We start from the raw sequence: 24,433 nt of genomic DNA on the forward strand, positions 1-24,433 counted from the left end.
ACCCTGGTCTAATGTGTCACTAGACTTTGTGACGGGGCTGCCCCCCGTCAGATGGAAATACCACTGTGTTGACCATTGTTGACCGTTTTTCCAAGATGGCTCACTTTGTCCCACTACCTAAGTTCCCCTCTGCTAAGGAGACAGCAGAGGCCATGTTATATCATGTCTGTCGATTACATGGTTTTCCCAGAGACATTGTTTCGGACAGAGGTCCTCAGTTTGTTGCACGTTTTTGGCGTGCTTTTTGTTCCCTTATTGGGGCGTCTGTTAGTCTGTCCTCGGGCTATCACCCACAGTCCAATGGTCAGACGGAGCGGCTCAATCAGGTGCTGGAGGCCGGTCTTAGAGTTTTGGCCTCCCACAACCCTGCTTCCTGGAGCCGCCAGCTGATCTGGGTCGAATACGCCCACAATTCGCTACCCTGTGCTTCTTCTGGTCTGTCTCCTTTTCATGTAGTTTGTGGTTATCAACCTCCTCTGTTCCCGGCCCTAGAGAAGGATGTCAGCGTCCCCTCAGCTCTGGCCTTGATAAGGAGATGCAAAAGGACCTGGATTCGCGCCAGACAAGCTCTGAGCTCTGTTGAAGGCCTCGGGGGTCTACAAGGCAGCTGCGGACCGGCACAGGACTCCAGCCCCGGTCTACCAGCGCGACCAACGTGTGTGGCTGTCAACCCGTCATCTTCCCTTGAGGGTGGAGAGCCGCAAATTGGCACCCAGGTTCGTGGGCCCATTTCCTATCTCAAAAATTATTAATCCTGTCTCTGTTCGCCTGAAGCTACCTAGGACCATGAGGATACACCCAACCTTCCACGTGAGTCAAGTTAAACCGGCTAAGGAGAGCCGGTTAGTCCCTCCCACCCAGCCACCACCCGCCACCCCCGGATCATTGATGGAGGCCCAGCCTACACTGTTCGCCGGCTCCTAGCGGCCCGTCGCCGGGGAAGAGGATTTCAATACTTGGTGGATTGGGAAGGATACGGCCCTGAAGAGCGTTCCTGGGTGCCCGCCTCTTACATCCTGGACCCGGACCTGATCCGGGACTTTCATCGCCACCACCCGGAGGTTCCTGGGCCGTCCGGTGCCGTCCCCTAGAGGGGGGGGTACTGTCATGTCTGCTCCCAGACTGTGTCTGTCTTTTCTGTTTTCTCTGTCATTTCCTGTTTTATTTTGTTAAGTTTCCCTCTTGTGTCATGTCTGGTGTTTTTACTTCCCCTCCTTGATTGTTTCACCTGCTCCTGATTACCTGACTCCTCCCTGATTATCTCCACCTGTGTCCAATTGTCTTCCCGCCCTCTTGTGTATTTAAACCCTGTGTTTTCCCCTGTTCCTTTGCCAGTTTGTGTTCTACCTTTGTGTGCTCACTTACCAGCGTTTTTGGATACCTGTCAGTCTGTCTGCCCGTTCTTGACCCGTTTTGCCTTCCGACCACCGATCCTGCCTGTTCCTTGTCTGCCTGCTCGTCTGGTTCTGACCTGGTTCGTACTTCGACTTCTGATTCTGCCTATTCCCTGATTACCTCAGCCTCCAACGTGTTACCTTGTGTTTCGACCCTCGCCTGGACCCTGACCGTGAGTAGCCTTTCCCTCATGTCCCGTTGCCTCCTGAATTGCCCTCCTGTGTATGACCTGGCTTGTTTTTTGACTATCCTCTGTTTTGCCCTAGTCGGGGTGTTGACGGGAATCCTCCGGCTCGGCCGTGCTGACCATCCATATTCCCCGTTCACAGCCCGGACGAAGAGTCCAGAATCACACGCCTTCACAGACGTGTTAACTATTTTGTGCTGTGTTTTTACTACTGTGATTGTGTTTAATAAACACTCTCAATTGGTCATCTGCATTCTGGTCTTGCATTTGGGTTCAGCCTTCGTACTAGTCCCATTACACAAACAAACAAACAAACAAACAAACAAACAAACAAACAAACAGACAAACAAACAAACAAACACTGGCAAAAACATAACCTCCTTGGTGGAGGTAATGATGCAGTTGAATGTCTCAGTGTACTCTGAAATTAAAGCGTGCAGTGCCCCCCCCGCCTCCAGCCCTTAAACCTCTCAGGTCTCCCTTAAACCTCGTCTCCGTTCTCAGTTGTCTGCTCTGGCGTTCACTCAGTAGATGTTCATATCCTGCTGCTCATTTATGTGAAGTACTAAATGTTTGTGTGTGTGTGCTGCTCTTCTATAATATCATCCTGACCTCAGATGCTCATTTCTGAACCCTTAAATGCTCTTCTATAATATCATCCTGATCTCAGATGCTCATTTCTGAACCCTTAAATGCTCTTCTATAATATCATCCTGATCTCAGATGCTCATTTCTGAACCCTTAAATGCTCTTCTATAATATCATCCTGATCTCAGATGCTCATTTCTGAACCCTTAAATGCTCTTCTATAATATCATCCTGATCTCAGATGCTCATTTCTGAACCCTTAAATGCTCTTCTATAATACCATCCTGACCTCAGCCTGTTTGACCACAGCTGACACTGGCACTAATCAGCTCTGCTCATTATAATTAGAGTCCAGTCCAAATATGGGTGTTCTGCTTTTAGAACCAGCCCCGTCCACATCCTGCTCTCAGACGTTTGGTGCTGAAACTGTTCAAAACTTCAGACAGACACATTCAGGATGGGTCTGTCAACTCTTAACGAAGCTCAGATGGAGTGCCCCCCCCCCCCCCCACACCCACCAGGTTACAGGTGATTAATACTGTTTGGATAGTTTAGTTTGGATAGTTTGGATTTGGAGGTGCTGATCCTCATCCCACTCCAAACTGCCCCAGGTCACGCTGAAGGTCCAGGTTCCATGAGGCCAACAGGACAACGTCATCTGCAAAAAGCAGAGATGAAATCCTGTGGTCCCCAAACCGGACCCCCTCCGGCCCCTGGCTGCGTCTAGAAATTCTGTCCATAAAAACTATGAACAGAACTGGTGCCAAAGGGCAGCCCTGCTGGAGTCCCACATGCACCTGGAACAGGTCTGACTTACTGCCAGTAATGTGAACCAGGCTCCTGCTTTGGTCATACAAGGACCGGACTGGCCTGAGCAGAGGGCCCCATACTCCCGAAGCACCCCCCACAGGATACCACGAGGGACACGGTCGAACGCCTTCTCCAAATCCACAAAACACATGTGGACCGGTTGGGCAAACTCCCATGAACCCTTGAGCACCCAATGGAGAGTGGAGACCTGGTCCAGTGTTCCACGACCGGGACCAAAACCTTGTTTCTCCCGGATCCGAGGTTGGACTGTTGGTGGGATCCTCCTCTCCAGTACCTGGAATAGACTTTCCCCGGGAGGCTGAGGAGTAGGATCCCCCTGTGGTTGGAGCACATCCTCTGGTCCCCCTTCTTAAAAAGGGGGACCACCACCCCGGTCTGCCAATCCAGAGGGACTGTCCCCGACTGCCATGCCATGTTACAGAGACGAGTCAGCCAAGACAGTCCTGCACATTCAGACTGAAGGTACTCAGGGTGGACCTCATTCACCCCCAGTGCTCTGTCCAACCACCTGGGTGACTTCAGCTGGGGTGATGGACCAGTCCACCACTGAGACCTGGACCAGTCCACCTCTGAGACCTCAGCCTCTGCTTCCTCCATGGAAGACGTGACAGTGGGACTGAGGAGATCCTCCAGGTATTCCCTCCACCGTCCGACCACACCCCCAGTGGAGGTCAGCTCCTCCCACTTCTACTGTAAACAGTGTTGGTGGTGCACTGCTTCACCTCCTGAGGCGTCGGACAGTTTGACAGAATTTCCTCGAGGCCGACCAATAGTCCTCCTCCATGGCCTCCCCAAACTCCACCCAGACCCCAGTTTTTGCCTCCACAACTGCTCAGGCTGCGGTACCCCTGTCCTGCAGGTACCCATCAGCTCCTCTGGAGTCCCACGAGCCAACAAGGCTCCATCAGACTCCTTCTGCAGCTTGACGGCATCCCTTACTTCCGGGGGCAAACCACCGAGCCATGGTTCTCGACCAGAAAAAGGTGGTCTGCCCTCTCCAGGTTGGTGGAAAGTCTTTGTCCCAAGTGGAGTTCCAGTATCTGGGTCTGGTTCACAGTGAGTGAAGGATGGAGGTTCAGATTGACAGGTGGGTGGGTGGAGGTTCAGATTGACAGGTTGTCACAAAGGGGAAAAGAAAGGACTCAAATGCTCGGTACTGAAGGGAAAAAATAACAAGTTTAATTAACAAAATATGGAAACAACGCAACGAAAACCTAACACAAAAGCTAAATCAGAAACAGAGTCCATAAAAAAAAAACATACAACACCTGGGTCAGAGTCCGTGGATGAATATGGATAATTGTCCGGGCTATGGAAAGGAATGAGGAGAAATGGACCAGCGCTGCATGGCTGCAAACCAAAGCTTTAAATAGGCTAAAGATAATTGGCTGCAGCCACGCAGCGCCAGCAGGTGAGTCTAATGATGATAATAAGGAGGAGCTGAGGGTCAAACAGGCATGGATCCTGACACAGGTGGGTGGGTGGAGGTTCAGATTGACAGGTGGATGGGTGGAGGTTCAGATTGACAGGTGGGTGGGTGCAGCGTCTGCAGTGCTTGTATGGGTCTGTTGTGGTTCAGAAGGAGCTGAGCCCAAAGGAGAAGCTCTGGATTTACCCTCAGTCTACGTTCAGACCCTCACCTGTGGTCATGAGCTGTGGGTCAGGACCCAAAGGACCAGATCCAGGATACAAGCGGTCCAAATGAGTTTCCTCTGTAGGGTGGGTGGGTCCACCCTTAGGGATAGGGGGAGGAGCTCAGTCACCAGGGCGGAGCTCAGAGTAGAACTGCTGCTCCTCCACATCCAGAGGAACCAGCTGAGGTGGATCAGACAGCTGGTTCAGATCCTCCTGGACTCCGACCTGGGGAGGTGTTCTGGGTATGTCCCACCAGGAGGAGGAGTCTGAGGAGAGGGAAGTCTGGGCATCCCTGCTTAGACTGTTACCCCCGCGACTTGGCCCCAGATAAGAGGAAGAGAATGGATGGATGGATGGATGGATAGTTTCTAAATGTATTTTCATAATTTAATGTTTTTTTTTCACTCAAACACAGACCTAAAGTGTCAGTTGTCAATATTTACAGGTTATTCTGTTTTTATTTTACTGGTTCAGTCCACTGGAGATCAAATCAGACTGAATGTGGAACGTGAAAGAACAGGAGTTTGAGAACCCTGGTCTAAGTCCTGGTGGGTAGTCCACCTGTCATCCCTCAGTCTCAGGTGGGTTACCCAGTCATCCACAGCTGTTTGGGGGTCTGCCTGGTGCCTGTCCACCCCCCCCCCGGCTGTTTGGGGGTCTGCCTGGTGGCTGTCCACACCCCCCCCCCCCTTCCTCTCTCTCCTCCCATCGGTGTGGACGTGCCCACCTTTGTGTCTCCAGGACTCTTTCTCCGTTAACTCTTCTCATTGTCTGTGTTGGTTTGGTCTTCATGCCACCGCTGACCCCAAATTCTGTGGTAGGTCCTCAGCTGGTACTGGGAACCACGGCTCGGTCCCAGTACCCCCACCCCCCCTCCTGCTGCCCGCTCATGCACGTACTTTCGCTGATATGTAAGACGCTCCCACCTGAACCAGCGCAGTTTCCCAGTACAGCCGTTCACTCAGACTCCTATCCATGAAGATCCAGGACCTGCAGCTGGGCCCGGTTTGGGCCCGCTGCCTCTGCCTGGCTCGGAGGTGCCCTTGTTTTGTCCACCTGTGTTTCACCTGTGGTTCCTACCCCCACCGTCCCCTTTTGGACCCCCTTTTAGACCCCCTTCTGGATCCCTTCCAGAGCCTCTTCCAGACCCCCTTCTGGACCCTCTTCTGGACCCCTTTCTGGACCTCCTTCTGGACCCCCTTCTGGACCCCTTCTGGACCCCCTTCTGGACCCTCTTCTCGACCTCCTTCTGGACCCTCTTCTGGACTCTCTTCTGGACCCCTTCTGGACCCCCTTCTGGACCCTCTTCTGGACCTCCTTCTGGACCTCCTTCTGGACCTCTTCTGGACCTCCTTCTGGACCCCTTCTGGACCTCTTCTGGACCCCTTCTGGACCTCCTTATGGACCTCCTTCTGGACCTCTTCTGGACCTCCTTCTGGACCCCTTCTGGACCTCCTTCTGGACCTCCTTCTGGACCTCTTCTGGACCTCCTTCTGAACCTCTTCTGGACCTCTTCTGGACCCCTTCTGGACCCCTTCTGGACCTCTTCTGGACCTCCTTCTGGACCCCTTCTGGACCTCTTCTGGACCTCCTTCTGGACCTCCTTCTGGACCTCCTTCCCTTCATCTGTGTTTCTGGTGCGTACACACTGCTGCGCTGTAACTGTTGTTTGTGTTGAAGTGAACCTCCAGAATCATTCGGTCCTGTTGGTTTCTTTGGTTGGATTGGTTCTACATTTGGGTGGGTGGAGTTTGCTTCAGTGTGTTCATTTGTTGCTGATGTTACAGTTTGTGCTGGTGGTGACCACCAGCTCCTCCCTCTCCTCATTATTCAGGATCACAACCACCTGCTGAGCGTGGCAGGCTGCAGCCCATCATCAGTCAGCCCATTGAAGGCTTGGTGCTCCACCCATGCCATAACCTGGACATTAGGCCGACCCAGGACTCTGACCCAGGTTTGTGTTATTCCATGTCTTTGTTGAAATTTATGTTCATAAATTCTTTTGTCTCCCGTCAGCACTGTGCATGAGTCTTCTCATTTCCACCCTTGTGACAGCCTGATTTGCTTTGCATGGTTCTTTATTTGCTTGTTCTATTGGATTTTGTTGTGCTTCATTTTGTCCCATTAGAATTATTGGACACACTCATTAATCCAGGTGTGTCTACTAGGGTGGTCCAAAAATGTGTTTTCAGATTCTCTGGATTTGAACCCTGCATTTGGTTCCATATCTGGCCAAATTACTTCGGTCCAAATTTGATGCAAATTAATTAACATTCAGAGGTGTCCCAGACAGGTGCAGATGTCTGTATACTCTAACAGAACTGTCCAAATGAATAAACAGATCAGAATAATTTGTATTTTTATTCTCCAAATCAAACTGACACTCACATAAAAATGTTCCTTAGAAAGTCCAACAACCACTGTTGGTTTATTGAAATGACCAAAAATGTTCCTGTGTTCTTTGACAACTTGTTGCCAGTACTGTTTGTGATCTGCATTTGTTGTTCGGCTACAGTTGAAGTCTGGAATAAGCTCCGCCCCTCTGTCAGTGACATCACTGACAGCTTTAGTGGAATGCCCAGTTTTCTCCTCCTTCTGAAAGTCTGCATCATCAGCCCAGTCTACTGGAGGAACTGTTCAGAATGTTTGTGGCAGATCCAAAGGTTCAAACAGACGCATGGTGCTGGTGGAGACAAAAGCCCTGATCTGCTTCCCTTCACAATCTGATGGATTAAGGACATCCCAACGCTTTAGAGGAACCAAAGAACCTGCATTTAACATCAGGTGGTCCACCATCAGCTGCTTCTGCTCTGGTGTCACACTGGAGTCACAGAATGGACCACAACCAGTTCTACACTCCAGTACCACAGATGTGGGCGGAGTTACTTCATCCATATATTTACTCCAGTACCACAGATGTGGGCGGAGTTACTTCATCCATATATTTACTCCAGTTCCACAGATGTGGGCGGAGTTACTTCATCCATATATTTACTCCAGTTCCACAGATGTGGGCGGAGTTACTTCATCCATATATTTACTCCAGTTCCACAGATGTGGGCGGAGTTACTTCATCCATATATTTACTCCAGTCCCACAGATGTGGGTGGAGTTACTTCATCCATACATTTCCAGCTGAATCCCTCAGACCTTGGTTCTGATAGTCCTGCTCTTCTCTTACAGCTCAGCTCGTCTTTGCTGAAAATGAACAATTAGTCCATTTCCAGGAAACTTCAGCAACTTGTGCAACCTGTAAAACATGTGCTTTTTCTTCCAAATGTGTTCCTAAATCATCTTTTGAATGCATAAACCTAATGCAGGGTTCTAATGGAGGTGATGTGAAACTGTATTTTGGACCAGGACTGTTGGACCAGCCTATGGTTCCTGTTGGTTGCTTTGGTTCATTTCCTGTTTTGTCGCTCTGTGTGTGTCTGCTCCGTGTCCTCCTCATCCTCTGATGGTCTTCACCTGGTCCTCATTTCTTCTATCCCTTATATTCCCTCCTCTCCTCATGTCTGTTGTCAGTGCATCTCTAATGCTTTCCTCCACCTTCTCCGGTGCTGCTGGAACATTTTGTGAAGAGTTTTTGTTGTTCTTTGATTCCTCCAATGAGAAGATTTTTGTGTTAGATGTTTGATTCCACGTCGGTGAAGACTTTTTTAGAATTTTTAAAACCTCGTTTGAGAAGATCTCTTTGTTAATTCTTGGATTCCACACTTGTGAAAAACCTTAATTTTTTTTTTTTTTTTTTTTTGATTCCTCAACCAAGAAGATTTGTGTGTTAAGTGTTTTTGTGAAAATTCTTTTGTCCTTTTATTTGAGTAATAAATACTAAACTCAGTGTCTCTGTGTCAGTCTGACACATCTGGGTCCAAACCCTGTGCTTTCACAACAGTTCTGCTGTTGGCTGCTTTGCATGTTTCTTTATTTGCTTGTTCTATTGGATTTTGTTGTGTTTAATTTTGTTGTGTTTAATTTTGTTGTGTTTAATTTTGCTGTGTTTAATTTTGCTGTGTTTAATTTTGTTGTGTTTAATTTTGTTGTGTTTAATTTTGCTGTGTTTAATTTTGTTGTGTTTAATTTTGCTGTGTTTAATTTTGTTGTGTTTAATTTTGCTGTGTTTAATTTTGTCCCATCAGAATCATTGGACACACTCATTAATCCAGGTGTGTCTAATTAATCACCATCACAACAGGAAGTCACAGACACACCTGGATTAATGAGTATGTCTGATAACGACAGACAGGAAATAAAGGAGCCAGTTCAGGAAGTAGAGGGGCGGGGCTTAGAGCCCATAACAGACAGATGATGATGTGTTGAAGTTCAGAGTGAACACACACTCACACACACTCACACACACACACACACACACACTCTCACACACACACACTTATATGATCAAACCAGCTGATCATAGACACAGGCTGAAACACTGACTCACACCAAGCTCACATCCACCAGGATCCATCCCATAATGCCATGCACCTCTCTGTCTCTCTCTCTCTCTCTCTCTCTCTCTTACCTCTGTACACTCCTGTGTTGGTTCTCTCCAGTTCTTTAAGTGTTCCATTCCACGTAAAATTACTGCGTCCATATTTGAACATGCTAGAAGTGTGTGTGTATATATGTGTGTACTTGTGTGTGTGTGTGTGTGTGTGTGTGTGTGTGAATCCTTTTCCTCTCACTATCAGAGGGAATCCCTGCTCTGTGGTTCTATGTTCTATGTTCTGTGTTCTGTGTGTTCTGTGTGTTGTGTGTTCTGTGTGTTGTGAGTGTTGTGTGTTGTGTGTTCTGTGTGTTGTGTGTTCTGTGTGTTGTGTGTTCTGTGTGTTCTGTGTGTTGTGTGTTCTGTGTGTTGTGTGTTCTCTGTGTTGTGTGTTCTCTGTGTTGTGTGTGTGTGTCTGCAGTGTCTTCATGTGTGCAGACAGCTCTTATAAGCACCTGGCTGAGCTGTAAAACTGACACACACACACACACACACACACACACACACACACACACACACACAACCTGCTTTAAAACACCCCCCCTCATCTTTAAAACTGCCCCCTGGGCTTTGAAACTGCCCCCTGCCATTTACCCACTGGGTAGAACCCAAATGTCAAACAGCCCAGAGGAGGTGTGTGTCTATGTGTGTGTGTGTGTGTGTGTGTGTGTGTGTGTGTGTGTGTGTGTGTGTGAGGGTGTGTGTGTATGTGTGTATGTGTGTGTATATGTGTGTGTGTTTGTGTGTGTGCATATGTGTGTACATGTGTATGTGTGTGTATATGTGTGTGTGTGTGTGTGTGTGTGTGTGTGTGTGTGTGTGTGTGTGCGTTCCTCAGGTCTTCAGTTTCTCCGTCTACATTTCAGAATAGGTGTAAATGATGTGCCACTCATTCCATTCATGTCCTTAATTAGATCAGTTGATTGGATTGAAAGTCTTTAAAAATGCTTCGTTCAGACTGTTTGAAACCCAGAGAACATGTGCTCCTGACGTTCACTCTGGCATGGACCCACAAGATCCAGACACAGGAGGTAGAGTTTAAAGGATTTTAAACAATGAATGATAAAAGTAGAAAATCCACAGAACAAAAGGAGGGAGCACAACGTGTTCAGCATGAAATGAAAAACCACAGGAACAAAAAAGTCATGGAGCTAGGAACAAGATTCAAGAACAAGAAGGTCTGCACAGGGAAACAAAAACCACACACTGGCTACAGTTACAGGATGTTTTTGAAATTCAGTTTATTTTTCCAGAAGAAGTAAACCCTGAACTATAGTCTTTTCTCTCCTGTTTCCATGGAAACGTTCAACCTGAATAAAGGTTTACATGACAAACCTTTATTGGGTTCTGGCAGCCCTTCTGTTAGCTTAGCTTAGCCCTTCTGTTAGCTTAGCCCTTCTGTTAGCTTAGCTTAGCCCTTCTGTTAGCTTAGCCCTTCTGTTATCTTAGCCCTTCTGTTAGCTTAGCTTAGCCCTTCTGTTAGCTTAGCTTAGCCCGTCTGTTAGCTTAGCTTAGCATAGTCACTGCATTTCCATGGTCACACATATCCAGTTTTTTTAAAGGTGATTTGTCGTCTTTTGTCAGTGATTTTGTCAAATCCGATTCTCTCTAATTATTTCTTCAGATCTGCGACTTACTGCACTCATACAATCTGTGGACTGTTGTGTTGACGGAAGTTGGAAAATCTTTTTGTTGAAGGGATGCATGCGCTAAATTAGCTTTGCTTTAGCGTTTTAGCTTTGCATTAGTTTTTATTTCCCAGATGTTCTTCCTGCAGTAAGTCACATGACCATGATCTGAGCCTCAGTTTGTGATCATATTGACCCCAGCGGACTAAAGGAATGATTAGGGAGAACTGAACTGACCCAAATCACTCCTAAAATACTACAGATCACCTCTAAAAGCCTGGCTACGTCTGAGCAGAGGAATGAAGCCATTCTGCTAAGCTAGGCTAAGCTAAGCTAACGTTAGGGCTGCAGTTCAAACTGTTTGTCCCACTTGTGGAACTCATTAGTTCAGGACAAATGAATGAATCCAAAGCCAGTGTTGAACTGTTCCTTCAGGGTTTTCCAGGCTGCTAGATCCCATCAGAATATTCCACTGGAACGCTTTGGGAAGACTAGACTGCAGTGCAGATTCTTCCACCAGCGCAGAATGTGTGCATCATCGCCACAGGACAAGACACTGAGCATGTGCAGAATGGAAGGAATAAAGTCCAAACGGAATAAAGGCTTTACATGTCCGGGAAGAATTTAGAGCGCAGTTAAAAGAGGACTAAACCACTGACTTTAATCAGGTTTAAATTTAATCTGAACTTTTCTGTTTCACCTGGAATAAGGTGTTCACATGTCCCAGGAAGAATTTAGAGACCACCATCCAGACTTCAGTCTGTTTTGGATCAGTACCTGTGTACGGGGACACTCCATTTAGAACAGGATGGAACAGATGGTGTGCTTTAAACTCTTTTAGATCGTAAACCCATCAGGAGGCAGAAGGTGTGGGTCAGTAGCTAGCCCTGCAATCACTAGCTTCTCCAAACAGCGTTCTTTGGTCCGTCCAGTTGTGAGTCACTTCGCAGGACAACTCCTAAACTTCAGTTCCAGTGCTGGAGACAGAAGCCGTTGCTCGTTTGTTTGTTTGTTGTGTTGCTTTTTCCGTCCACCATTAAACTGAACCACTAGTTACATGATAACTGTGACGTCAGTGCAAAGGGTCTAAACACACGGTGGTGGACCTGGTCCAACCTCAGGACACTAAACTGGGTCTGTTTGGTCCTGGTTCATGTGTTCTGGTGTTTAAATGGTGATGGTGGAACCCTGGTGGACTACCTGTGACCCCCATCCCCCCTGTAGTTCCACAGGCAGATGGTGGGTACTTGGTGGGTACTTGGTGGGTCCCTGGTACCCCCGTCCCCCCTGTCCCCCCATCCCCCCTGTAGGCAGACCCAGTTCCACTCAGACATACTTGTCATCTCCGGGGCTTATCAGAACATCCTGTTGGCGTTCCAACCATCCTCTTGGCGTCTCAACCATCCCTGGACTGGGGCTCATGTGTCCTGAAGGTCCAGCAGGACTCAACAGGTACAGGTCCGCTCTAACATTTCACTGGGACGCCATGATTCATGGGGGTGGGATCCGGACATAAATCTGCACAGCATTAGTGACTGTCACTCACAGACGACAACAGACCACAGCCAAACAACACACAATACACACAGAAAGAGCCAAAGGGGTCCACCATCCCAGTCCACCTTTAATGGGCTAAAGGGTCCGTGATCCAAGTCCACCTTTAATGGGCTAAAGGGTTCACCATCCCAGTCCACCTTTAATGGGCTAAAGGGTCCGTGATCCAAGTCCACCTTTAATGGGCTAAAGGGTCCCGTGATCCAAGTCCACCTTTAATGGGACTAAAGGGTCCACCATCCCAGTCCACCTTTAGTGGACTAAAGGGTCCACCATCCCAGTCCACCTTTAGTGGACTAAAGGGTCCACCATCCCAGTCCACCTTTAGTGGGCTAAAGGGTCCGTGATCCCAGTCCACCTTTAGTGGACTAAAGGGTCCACGATCCCAGTCCACCTTTAGTGGACTAAAGGGTCCACCATCCCAGTCCACCTTTAGTGGGCTAAAGGGTCCGTGATCCCAGTCCACCTTTAGTGGACTAAAGGGTCCACGATCCCAGTCCACCTTTAGTGGACTAAAGGGTTCGTGATCCCAGTCCACCTTTAGTGGACTAAAGGGTCCACGATCCCAGTCCACCTTTAGTGGGCTAAGTGTCCGTGATCCCAGTCCACCTTTAGTGGACTAAAGGGTCCGTGATCCCAGTCCACCTTTAGTGGACTAAAGGGTCCGTGATCCCAGTCCACCTTTAGTGGACTAAAGGGTCCCACAAACATGAAGTCCATCAGATGAAAATGTTGAGCTTCAATGTTTCTCATCAAATAAGAAGCAGATGTCAGAGGAGGAGGAGGTGAGGAGGAGGTGAGGAGGAGGAGGAGGAGGAGGATGTGGAGGAGGACATGTGAGTAGGTTTATGTAAGAGTGAATAAAACATGACAACCACAACTAGGGTTAAGGGTTAGGGGTTTTGTCAGTGTTGTGGTCCTAGCCCTGGTCAGGGTTAGGGTTGTGGTCCTAGTCCTGGTCAGGGTTAGAGTTGTGGTCCTAGTCCTGGTCAGGGTCAGGGTTAGAGTTGTGGTCCTAGTCCTGGTCAGGGTCAGGGTTGTGGTCCTAGTCCTGGTCAGGGGTTTTGTCAGTGTTGTGGTTCTAGCCCTGGTCAGGGTCAGGGTTAGGGTTGTGGTCCTAGTCCTGGTCAGGGTCAGGGTTAGGGTTGTGGTCCTAGTGCTGGTCAGGGTCAAGGTTAGGGTTGTGGTCCTAGCCCTGGTCAGGGTCAGGGTTAGGGTTGTGGTCCTAGTCCTGGTCAGGGTTAGGGTTGTGGTCCTAGTCCTGGTCAGGGTTAGAGTTGTGGTCCTAGTCCTGGTCAGGGTCAGGGTTAGAGTTGTGGTCCTAGTCCTGGTCAGGGTCAGGGTTGTGGTCCTAGTCCTGGTCAGGGGTTTTGTCAGTGTTGTGGTTCTAGCCCTGGTCAGGGTCAGGGTTAGGGTTGTGGTCCTAGTCCTGGTCAGGGTCAGGGTTAGGGTTGTGGTCCTAGTGCTGGTCAGGGTCATGGTTAGGGTTGTGGTCCTAGCCCTGGTCAGGGTTAGGGTTGTGGTCCTAGTCCTGGTCAGGGTTAGAGTTGTGGTCCTAGTCCTGGTCAGGGTCAGGGTTAGAGTTGTGGTCCTAGTCCTGGTCAGGGTCAGGGTTGTGGTCCTAGTCCTGGTCAGGGTTAGGGTTGTGGTCCTAGTCCTAGTCCATGTGCAGTGCAGTGTCAGATGGACCCAATTGATGGTTCTCTAAATAGCCTGTAGTGTAACTCAGCCCTGGGTCATCATGGTCCACATGGTCCGCATGGTCCACATGGTCCGCATGGTCCGCATTCCCCTGCTTCATCACTTCAACTGGATCCTTTTCAAGTGGATCCGATTAAAATGTGTGAGCGCCAAACAGTCTGTAATGACACTGAAAGAGAACCTGAGACCTGTCCAGGGTCTACAGCCTGTCCAGGGACTAAAGTCTGTCCAGGGTCTACAGTCTGTCCCTGGTCTACAGTCTGTCCCTGGTCTATAGTCTGTCCAGGGTCTACAGTCTGTCCAGGGTCTACAGTCTGTCCCTGGTCTATAGTCTGTCCAGGGTCTACAGTCTGTCCAGGGTCTACAGTCTGTCCAGGGTCTACAGTCTGTCCCTGGTCTATAGTCTGCCAGGGTCTACAGTCTGTCCCTGGTCTATAGTCTGTCCAGGGTCTACAGTCTGTCCAGGGTCTACAGTCTGTCCCTGGTCTATAGTCTGTCCCTGGTCTGCAGTCTGTCCCTGGTCTACAGTCTGTCCCTGGTCTGCAGTCTGTCCCTGGTCTACAGTCTGTCCCTGGTCTGCAGTCTGTCCCTGGACTGCAGTCTGTCCAGGGACTACAGTCTGTCCAGGGTCTACAGTCTGTCCCTGGTCTACAGTCTGTCCCTGGTCTATAGTCTGTCCAGGGTCTACAGTCTGTCCAGGGTCTACAGTCTGTCCAGGGTCTACAGTCTGTCCCTGGTCTATAGTCTGTCCAGGGTCTACAGTCTGTCCAGGGTCTACAGTCTGTCCCTGGTCTATAGTCTGTCCCTGGTCTATAGTGTGTCCATGGTCTACAGTCTGTCCCTGGTCTATAGTCTGCCAGGGTCTACAGTCTGTCCCTGGTCTATAGTCTGCCAGGGTCTACAGTCTGTCCCTGGTCTATAGTCTGTCCAGGGACTACAGTCTGTCCAGGGTCTACAGTCTGTCCCTGGTCTACAGTCTGTCCCTGGTCTATAGTCTGTCCAGGGTCTACAGTCTGTCCAGGGTCTACAGTCTGTCCAGGGTCTACAGTCTGTCCCTGGTCTATAGTCTGTCCAGGGTCTACAGTCTGTCCAGGGTCTACAGTCTGTCCCTGGTCTATAGTCTGTCCCTGGTCTATAGTGTGTCCATGGTCTACAGTCTGTCCCTGGTCTATAGTCTGCCAGGGTCTACAGTCTGTCCCTGGTCTATAGTCTGTCCAGGGTCTACAGTCTGTCCAGGGTCTACAGTCTGTCCCTGGTCTATAGTCTGTCCCTGGTCTATAGTGTGTCCATGGTCTACAGTCTGTCCCTGGTCTATAGTGTGTCCCTGGTCTATAGTCTGTCCAGGGTCTACAGTCTGTCCAGGGTCTACAGTCTGTCCCTGGTCTACAGTCTGTCCAGGGTCTACAGTCTGTCCAGGGTCTACAGTCTGTCCCTGGTCTATAGTCTGTCCAGGGTCTACAGTCTGTCCCTGGACTATAGTCTGTCCCTGGTCTATAGTGTGTCCATGGTCTACAATCTGTCCCTGGTCTATAGTCTGTCCCTGGTCTATAGTGTGTCCCTGGTCTATAGTCTGTCCATGGTCTACAGTGTGTCCCTGGTCTACAGTCTGTCCCTGGTCTACAGTCTGTCCATGGTCTATAGTGTGTCCCTGGTCTATAGTGTGTCCCTGGTCTATAGTCTGTCCATGGTCTACAGTGTGTCCCTGGTCTACAGTCTGTCCCTGGTCTACAGTCTGTCCATGGTCTATAGTCTGTCCCTGGTCTGCAGTCTGTCCCTGGTCTACAGTCTGTCCCTGGTCTACAGTCTGTCCCTGGTCTGCAGTCTGTCCCTGGTCTGCAGTCTGTCCCTGGTCTAGAGTCTATCCCTGGTCTACAGTCTGTCCAGGGTCTACAGTCCTTCCCTGGTCTACCGTCTGTCCCTGGTCTACAGTCTGTCCCTGGTCTACCATCTGTCCCTGGTCTAGAGTCTATCCCTGGTCTACAGTCTGTCCCTGGTCTACAGTCTTTCCCTGGTCTACAGTCTGTCCCTGGTCTATAGTCTGTCCCTGGTCTACAGTCTGTCCCTGGTCTAGAGTCTATCCCTGGTCTACAGTCTGTCCCTGGTCTATAGTCTGTCCCTGGTCTACAGTCTTTCCCTGGTCTACAGTCTGTCCCTGGTCTATAGTCTGTCCCTGGTCTACAGTCTGTCCCTGGTCTAGAGTCTATCCCTGGTCTACAGTCTGTCCCTGGTCTATAGTCTGTCCCTGGTCTACAGTCTGTCCCTGGTCTATAGTCTGTCCATGGTCTACAGTCTGTCCCTGGTCTACAGTCTATCCCTGGTCTAGAATCTATCCCTGGTCTCCAGTCTGTCCCTGGTCTAGAGTCTATCCCTGGTCTAGAATCTATCCCTGGTCTCCAGTCTGTCCCTGGTCTGCAGTCTGTCCCTGGTCTACAGTCTGTCCCTGGTCTAGAGTCTATCCCTGGTCTACAGTCTGTCCCTGGTCTACAGTCTGTCCAGGGTCTACAGTCCTTCCCTGGTCTACAGTCTGTCCCTGGTCTACAGTCTGTCCAGGGTCTACAGTCTGTCCCTGGTCTAGAGTCTATCCCTGGTCTACAGTCTGTCCCTGGTCTACAGTCTGTCCCTGGTCTATAGTCTGTCCCTGGTCTACAGTCTGTCCCTGGTCTAGAGTCTATCCCTGGTCTACAGTCTGTCCCTGGTCTACAGTCTGTCCCTGGTCTATAGTCTGTCCCTGGTCTACAGTCTGTCCCTGGTCTATAGTCTGTCCATGGTCTACAGTCTGTCCCTGGTCTACAGTCTGTCCCTTGTCTAGAGTCTGTCCCTTGTCTAGAGTCTATCCCTGGTCTACAGTCTGTCCCTGGTCTATAGTCTGTCCATGGTCTACAGTCTGTCCCTGGTCTACAGTCTGTCCCTTGTCTAGAGTCTGTCCCTGGTCTAGAATCTATCCCTGGTCTACAGTCTGTCCCTGGTCTACAGTCTGTCCCTGGTCTAGAGTCTGTCCCTGGTCTAGAGTCTATCCCTGGTCTACAGTCTGTCCCTGGTCTACAGTCTGTCCCTGGTCTAGAATCTATCCCTGGTTTATAGTCTGTCCATGGTCTGCAGTCTGTCCCTGGTCTACAGTCTGTCCCTGGTCTATAGTCTGTCCCTGGTCTGCAGTCTGTCCCTGGTCTGCCGTCTGTCCCTGGTCTAGAGTCTGTCCAGGGTCTACAGTCCTTCCCTGGTCTACCGTCTGTCCCTGGTCTACAGTCTGTCCTTGGTCTACCATCTGTCCCTGGTCTAGAGTCTATCCCTGGTCTACAGTCTGTCCCTGGTCTACAGTCTGTCCCTGGTCTATAGTCTGTCCCTGGTCTACAGTCTGTCCCTGGTCTAGAGTCTATCCCTGGTCTACAGTGTGTCCCTGGTCTACAGTGTGTCCCTGGTCTATAGTCTGTCCCTGGTCTACAGTCTGTCCCTGGTCTATAGTCTGTCCATGGTCTAGAGTCTATCCCTGGTCTACAGTCTGTCCCTGGTCTAGAGTCTATCCCTGGTCTAGAATCTATCCCTGGTCTACAGTCTGTCCCTGGTCTACAGTCTGTCCCTGGTCTAGAGTCTATCCCTGGTCTAGAATCTATCCCTGGTCTGCAGTCTGTCCCTGGTCTGCAGTCTGTCCCTGGTCTACAGTCTGTCCCTGGTCTAGAGTCTATCACTGGTCTACAGTCTGTCCCTGGTTTACAGTCTGTCCAGGGTCTACAGTCCTTCCCTGGTCTACAGTCTGTCCCTGGTCTACAGTCTGTCCAGGGTCTACAGTCCTTCCCTGGTCTACCGTCTGTCCCTGGTCTACAGTCTGTCCCTGGTCTACCGTCTGTCCCTGGTCTAGAGTCTATCCCTGGTCTACAGTCCTTCCCTGGTCTACAGTCTGTCCCTGGTCTACAGTCTGTCCAGGGTCTACAGTCCTTCCCTGGTCTACCGTCTGTCCCTGGTCTACAGTCTGTCCCTGGTCTACCGTCTGTCCCTGGTCTAGAGTCTATCCCTGGTATACAGTCTTTCCCCGGTCTACAGTCTGTCCCTGGTCTATAGTCTGTCCCTGGTCTACAGTCTGTCCCTGGTCTAGAGTCTATCCCTGGTCTACAGTCTGTCCCTGGTCTACAGTCTGTCCCTGGTCTATAGTCTGTCCATGGTCTACAGTCTGTCCCTGGTCTACAGTCTGTCCCTGGTCTAGAGTCTATCCCTGGTCTAGAATCTATCCCTGGTCTACAGTCTGTCCCTGGTCTAAAGTCTGTCCAGGGTCTACAGTCTGTCCCTGGTCTACCGTCTGTCCCTGGTCTACAGTCTGTCCCTTGTCTACCGTCTGTCCCTGGTCTAGAGTCTATCCCTGGTCTACAGTCTGTCCCTGGTCTACAGTCTGTCCCTGGTCTAGAGTCTGTCCCTGGTCTACAGTCTGTCCCTGGTCTAGAGTCTATCCCTGGTCTACAGTCTGTCCCTGGTCTAGAGTCTATCCCTGGTCTAGAGTCCTTCCCTGGTCTACAGTCTGTCCCTGGTCTACAGCCTGTCCCTGGTCTACAGTCTGTCCCTGGTCTACCGTCTTTCCCTGGTCTAGAGTCTATCCCTGGTCTACAGTCTGTCCCTGGTCTACCGTCTGTCCCTGGTCTAGAGTCTATCCCTGGTCTACAGTCTGTCCCTGGTCTAGAGTCTGTCCCTGGTCTACTGTCTGTCCCTGGTCTACAGTCTGTCCCTGGTCTAGAGTCTATCCCTGGTCTACAGTCTGTCCCTGGTCTACAGTCTGTCCCTGGTCTAGAGTCTATCCCTGGTCTACAGTCTGTCCCTGGTCTACCGTCTGTCCCTGGTCTAGAGTCTATCCCTGGTCTACAGTCTGTCCCTGGTCTACCGTCTGTCCCTGGTCTAGAGTCTATACCTGGTCTACAGTCTGTCCCTGGTCTAGAGTCTATCCCTGGTCTAGAGTCTATCCCTGGTCTACAGTCTGTCCCTGGTCTACAGTCTGTCCCTGGTCTACAGCCTGTCCATGGTCTACAGTCTGTCCATGGTCTACAGTCTGTCCCTGGTCTACCGTCTGTCCCTGGTCTAGAGTCTATCCCTGGTCTACAGTCTGTCCCTGGTCTACAGCCTGTCCATGGTCTACAGTCTGTCCCTGGTCTACCGCCTGTCCATGGTCTACAGCCTGTCCCTGGTCTACAGTCTGTCCCTGGTCTACAGCCTGTCCATGGTCTACAGTCTGTCCCTGGTCTACCGCCTGTCCATGGTCTACAGTCTGTCCCTGGTCTACAGTCTGTCCCTGGTCTACAGCCTGTCCATGGTCTACAGTCTGTCCCTGGTCTACCGTCTGTCCCTGGTCTAGAGTCTGTCCCTGGTCTACAGTCTGTCCCTGGTCTACCGTCTGTCCCTGGTCTAGAGTCTATCCCTGGTCTACAGTCTGTCCCTGGTCTACAGTCTGTCCCTGGTCTACAGTCTATCCCTGGTCTACAGTCTGTCCCTGGTCTGCAGTCTGTCCCTGGTCTACAACCTGTCCATGGTCTACAGTCTGTCCCTGGTCTACAGCCTGTCACTGGTCTACAGTAGACCTGGGCCCTCATGTACACACCTAAACCTGGCGTAGGTCCTTCTCCACACTCACGTTCAAATGAACAGTGAACTGTCTGTTGGACTGTGTGCTCCTTCACTGGAACTGCAGTTAGAGTTCACAGGTTTGTGGTGTTTGGAACCAGAGGAGAAACGGAGAAGAATGAAACAAAGGACGTTCCACTGAGTGATGAACACATCAGAGACACAGAAGAACTATGAACACACCAACAGAACATCCTACTGTTAGAACAGCACATCCACCACCAGAACCACAGCCAACCAGAACCAACCAGAACCAACTAGAACCAGAACCAACCAGACCCTGTACCCATCAGTGCCAGTCCTGCCCTGGAGGACCTTCAGCACCAACCACATAAACAGACCAGGACCAGAATTCACTGGCTGATAAATGTATTTACTGTAGGGTTCATGTCTGTCACAACATTTAGGAGTCGGTCCAGTCGCCCGTTGACTCCACAGACTGTCCTCTGGTGACCCGGGTCAGTACAGACCCATGCTCCTCTGGTGACCCGGGTCAGTACAGACCCATGCTCCTCTGGTGACCCGGGTCAATACAGACCCATGCTGGTCAGATGAACATCATCAGTGGACTGTGGCAGACCAGAGGATCGTCTAACTCTGTGGAGTCCACAGAAGCCTGTGTGACAGGAGGATGGGACTGGGTCTGACCCACTACTGCCTCACTGTTGGAAAATAATAACTGGAGTAATTCAACATGAGTCACAGTCTGTGATCTCCTCTGTGATCTCCTCTGTGATCTCCTGACATGATCACACATGAACCTTTGTCTAGTTTATCTGTGATCAGACTGAGGACCCATAGAATGAACTCATGTGTGACTGACACTAATACTAAATATAAATTTACCCTGGGGGGGATCCCAGTCACCCCTGTCAGTCCAGTGTCACCCCTGTCAGTCCAGTGTCAGTCCTGTCAGACCAGTGTCACCCCTGTCAGTCCAGTGTCAGTCCTGTCAGACCAGTGTCACCCCTGTCAGTCCAGTGTCAGTCCTGTCAGACCAGTGTCACCCCTTTCAGACCAGTGTCAGTCCTGTCAGACCAGTGTCACCCCTTTCAGACCAGTGTCACCCCTGTCAGACCAGTGTCACCCCTGTCAGACCAGTGTCACCCCTTTCAGACCAGTGTCACCCCTTTCAGACCAGTGTCACCCCTTTCAGACCAGTGTCACCCCTGTCAGACCAGTGTCACCCCTTTCAGACCAGTGTCACCCCTTTCAGACCAGTATCACCCCTGTCAGACCAGTGTCACCCCTGTCAGACCAGTGTCAGTCCTGTCAGACCAGTGTCACCCTTGTCAGTCCAGTGTCAGTCCTGTCAGACCAGTGTCACCCCTTTCAGACCAGTGTCACCCCTGTCAGTCCAGTGTCAGTCCTGTCAGACCAGTGTCAGTCCTGTCAGACCAGTGTCACCCTTGTCAGACCAGTGTCACCCCTGTCAGTCCAGTGTCAGTCCTGTCAGACCAGTGTCACCCCTGTCAGACCAGTGTCACCCCTGTCAGTCCAGTGTCAGTCCTGTCAGACCAGTGTCACCCCTGTCAGACCAGTGTCACCCCTGTCAGACCAGTGTCACCCCTTTCAGACCAGTGTCAGTCCTGTCAGACCAGTGTCACCCCTGTCAGACCAGTGTCACCCCTTTCAGACCAGTGTCAGTCCTGTCAGACCAGTGTCACCCCTGTCAGACCAGTGTCACCCCTTTCAGACCAGTGTCACCCCTGTCAGACCAGTGTCACCCCTGTCAGTCCAGTGTCAGTCCTGTCAGACCAGTGTCACCCCTGTCAGACCAGTGTCACCCCTGTCAGTCCAGTGTCAGTCCTGTCAGACCAGTGTCACCCCTGTCAGACCAGTGTCACCCCTGTCAGACCAGTGTCACCCCTTTCAGACCAGTGTCAGTCCTGTCAGACCAGTGTCACCCCTGTCAGACCAGTGTCACCCCTTTCAGACCAGTGTCAGTCCTGTCAGACCAGTGTCACCCCTGTCAGACCAGTGTCACCCCTTTCAGACCAGTGTCACCCCTTTCAGACCAGTGTCACCCCTGTCAGTCCAGTGTCAGTCCTGTCAGACCAGTGTCACCCCTGTCAGACCAGTGTCACCCCTGTCAGACCAGTGTCACCCCTTTCAGACCAGTGTCACCCCTGTCAGACCAGTGTCACCCCTTTCAGACCAGTGTCAGTCCTGTCAGACCAGTGTCACCCCTGTCAGACCAGTGTCACCCCTTTCAGACCAGTGTCACCCCTGTCAGACCAGTGTCACCCCTTTCAGACCAGTGTCAGTCCTGTCAGACCAGTGTCACCCCTTTCAGACCAGTGTCACCCCTTTCAGACCAGTGTCAGTCCTGTCAGACCAGTGTCACCCCTGTCAGACCAGTGTCACCCCTTTCAGACCAGTGTCACCCCTGTCAGACCAGTGTCACCCACAGTATGGTCGACTTTCCGCTCAGTCTCAGTTCATCTCTTTTCTTCTTCCGTCTTTTTCATCCTCTGCTTCACGTTCACCTTGTCATCATCTGATCCTGCAGGTTAAATGTGGGCGTGGAGAGGGAGGAGTCAGGTACTCTGACACATTCGTTCAATTCCAGCTGATTGGATGAATAAAAGAAATGTACTTGGATTCAGGCGTACGCTCAGTTTGATTCATCTGGATTTTTTTGTGCGTACGGACTTTTCTGGATTTGGGCGTACGACAGGTTTACGTATGAAATCCACACAAGTCTGTGAACATGAGACCCCTGGTCATTTTACGGCCCATGGGCCACATGTGGCCCTTTGGTCGACTCTGACCGCTGTCCTGTTGAGCTACCCTACCTGTCCAGTTGAGCTACCTAGTGCTACTGAGCATGTGCATGCCCCTAAGCATTTGTACAGTTTAAGTGCCCATCGATTTGTGCTCCCCCAGGAAGAAGTGAGTCCTATTTTGTTAGTATATTTCTTTTATCGTGCCTTTTGAGCAGTAAGCATGGAAGCAGTTATGTGCACGAAAGATAGACGTAGAATATTGATGTGAGATGATAATAATGTAAATTATGGTGTTTCTATAGTAGAAGCTTTATTTGATAGAAGTTATAAGCCTGTATAAATATGTTACCTGTAGTCGGAGTTTTATTTAATAGTAGTTATAAGCCTGTATAAATATGTTACCTGTAGTCGGAGTTTTATTTAATAGAAGTTATAAGCCTGTATAAATATGTTACCTGTAGTCGGAGTTTTATTTAATAGAAGTTATAAGCCTGTATAAATATGTTACCTGTAGTCGGAGTTTTATTTAATAGAAGTTATAAGCCTGTATAAATATGTTACCTGTAGTCGGAGTTTTATTTAATAGTAGTTATAAGCCTGTATAAATGTGTTACCTGTAGTCGGAGTTTTATTTAATAGTAGTTATAAGCCTGTATAAATATGTTACCTGTAGTCGGAGTTTTATTTAATAGAAGTTATAAGCCTGTATAAATATGTTACCTGTAGTCGGAGTTTTATTTAATAGTAGTTATAAGCCTGTATAAATATGTTACCTGTAGTCGGAGTTTTATTTAATAGAAGTTATAAGCCTGTATAAATATGTTACCTGTAGTCGGAGTTTTATTTAATAGTAGTTATAAGCCTGTATAAATATGTTACCTGTAGTCGGAGTTTTATTTAATAGTAGTTATAAGCCTGTATAAATATGTTACCTGTAGTCGGAGTTTTATTTAATAGTGTCACACCTGCAGCCAGACGTTAGTCTGGTTTTGTCTGGCTTTTATGTTTTGTTTGTCTCTTCCTGTTTTATTTTGTTAAGTTTTCCCTCATGTGTCGTGTCTGTCGTTTTTACTTCCTGTTCCCTGATCACCCTCACCTCTGACCTGATTACCTGTCTCCGCCCTGATTTGCTCCACCTGTGTCTAGTTGTCTTCCCTCCCTTTTGTGTATTTAAACCCTGTCTCTTGCTTTTGTCAGTCGCCAGTTTGTAACTCCAGTAGTTCAGACCAGCGTTCTTGACCTCGTTTGTTCGTTTGCCTGCCTGTTTTTGACCTGTTTTGGATTCCTCGGTTTCTCGTCTTCTGCCTGATCCCTGTCGGTTTTGTCTGCCTCATCTGATCTGGTTTTGACCTTCTCGCTCTGACTACCGGTATGTGAGTTTGCCTTGTCCTTATGTCCTGTTGCTCGATCGTTAGCTTGCCTGTGTATGACCTGTTTCCGTCCCTGACCTCCCTTTGCTTTTCCCCAGTCGGGGAAAATACTCCTAACACCGCTCGGGGAGACGGGCTGCTGCCCTCGATCCGGAGGATGAATCAGAGGAGGAAATCTCCAACCATTATCCTCAAGATTCTGTCACGCATAATATTTTTTCACCTGTGTGTGAACAATAAATCTTTTGGAACTAATTTTTGGTGTCTGAGTTCTGCATTTGGATTCTGTGTTTGTACTAACGTTATCACAAATAGAAGTTATAAGCCTGTATAAATATGTTACCTGTAGTCGGAGCTTTATTTAATAGAAGTTATAAGCCTGTATAAATATGTTACCTGTAGTCGGAGTTTTATTTAATAGAAGTTATAAGCCTGTATAAATATGTTACCTGTAGTCGGAGTTTTATTTAATAGAAGTTATAAGCCTGTATAAATATGTTACCTGTAGTCGGAGCTTTATTTAATCGAAGTTATAAGCCTGTATAAATATGTTACCTGTAGTCGGAGCTTTATTTAATCGAAGTTATAAGCCTGTATAAATATGTTACCTGTAGTCGGAGTTTTATTTAATAGAAGTTATAAGCCTGTATAAATATGTTACCTGTAGTCGGAGCTTTATTTAATCGAAGTTATAAGCCTGTATAAATGTTACCTGTAGTCGGAGCTTTATTTAA

At 49.4% G+C, this 24,433-nt stretch overlaps 1 protein-coding gene across 1 annotated transcript in view; it reads right to left on the bottom strand.

Moving 5' to 3' along the window:
• The window catches only part of LOC115416762 (cytosolic carboxypeptidase 4-like), a gene marked incomplete at its 3' end in the record, with an annotated part of 19,339 nt that extends 9,898 nt beyond the window's left edge, over positions 1-9,441 (bottom strand). The window contains exon 1 of the mRNA XM_030130622.1: positions 9,159-9,441. Coding sequence (XP_029986482.1) covers positions 9,159-9,240 — 82 coding nt within the window. The remainder of the gene's footprint in view (positions 1-9,158) is intronic.
• Positions 9,442-24,433: the final 14,992 nt, after the last annotated feature.

Source organism: Sphaeramia orbicularis, unplaced genomic scaffold (genome assembly GCF_902148855.1).
Source record: "Sphaeramia orbicularis unplaced genomic scaffold, fSphaOr1.1, whole genome shotgun sequence".
Taxonomy (NCBI): domain Eukaryota; kingdom Metazoa; phylum Chordata; class Actinopteri; order Kurtiformes; family Apogonidae; genus Sphaeramia; species Sphaeramia orbicularis.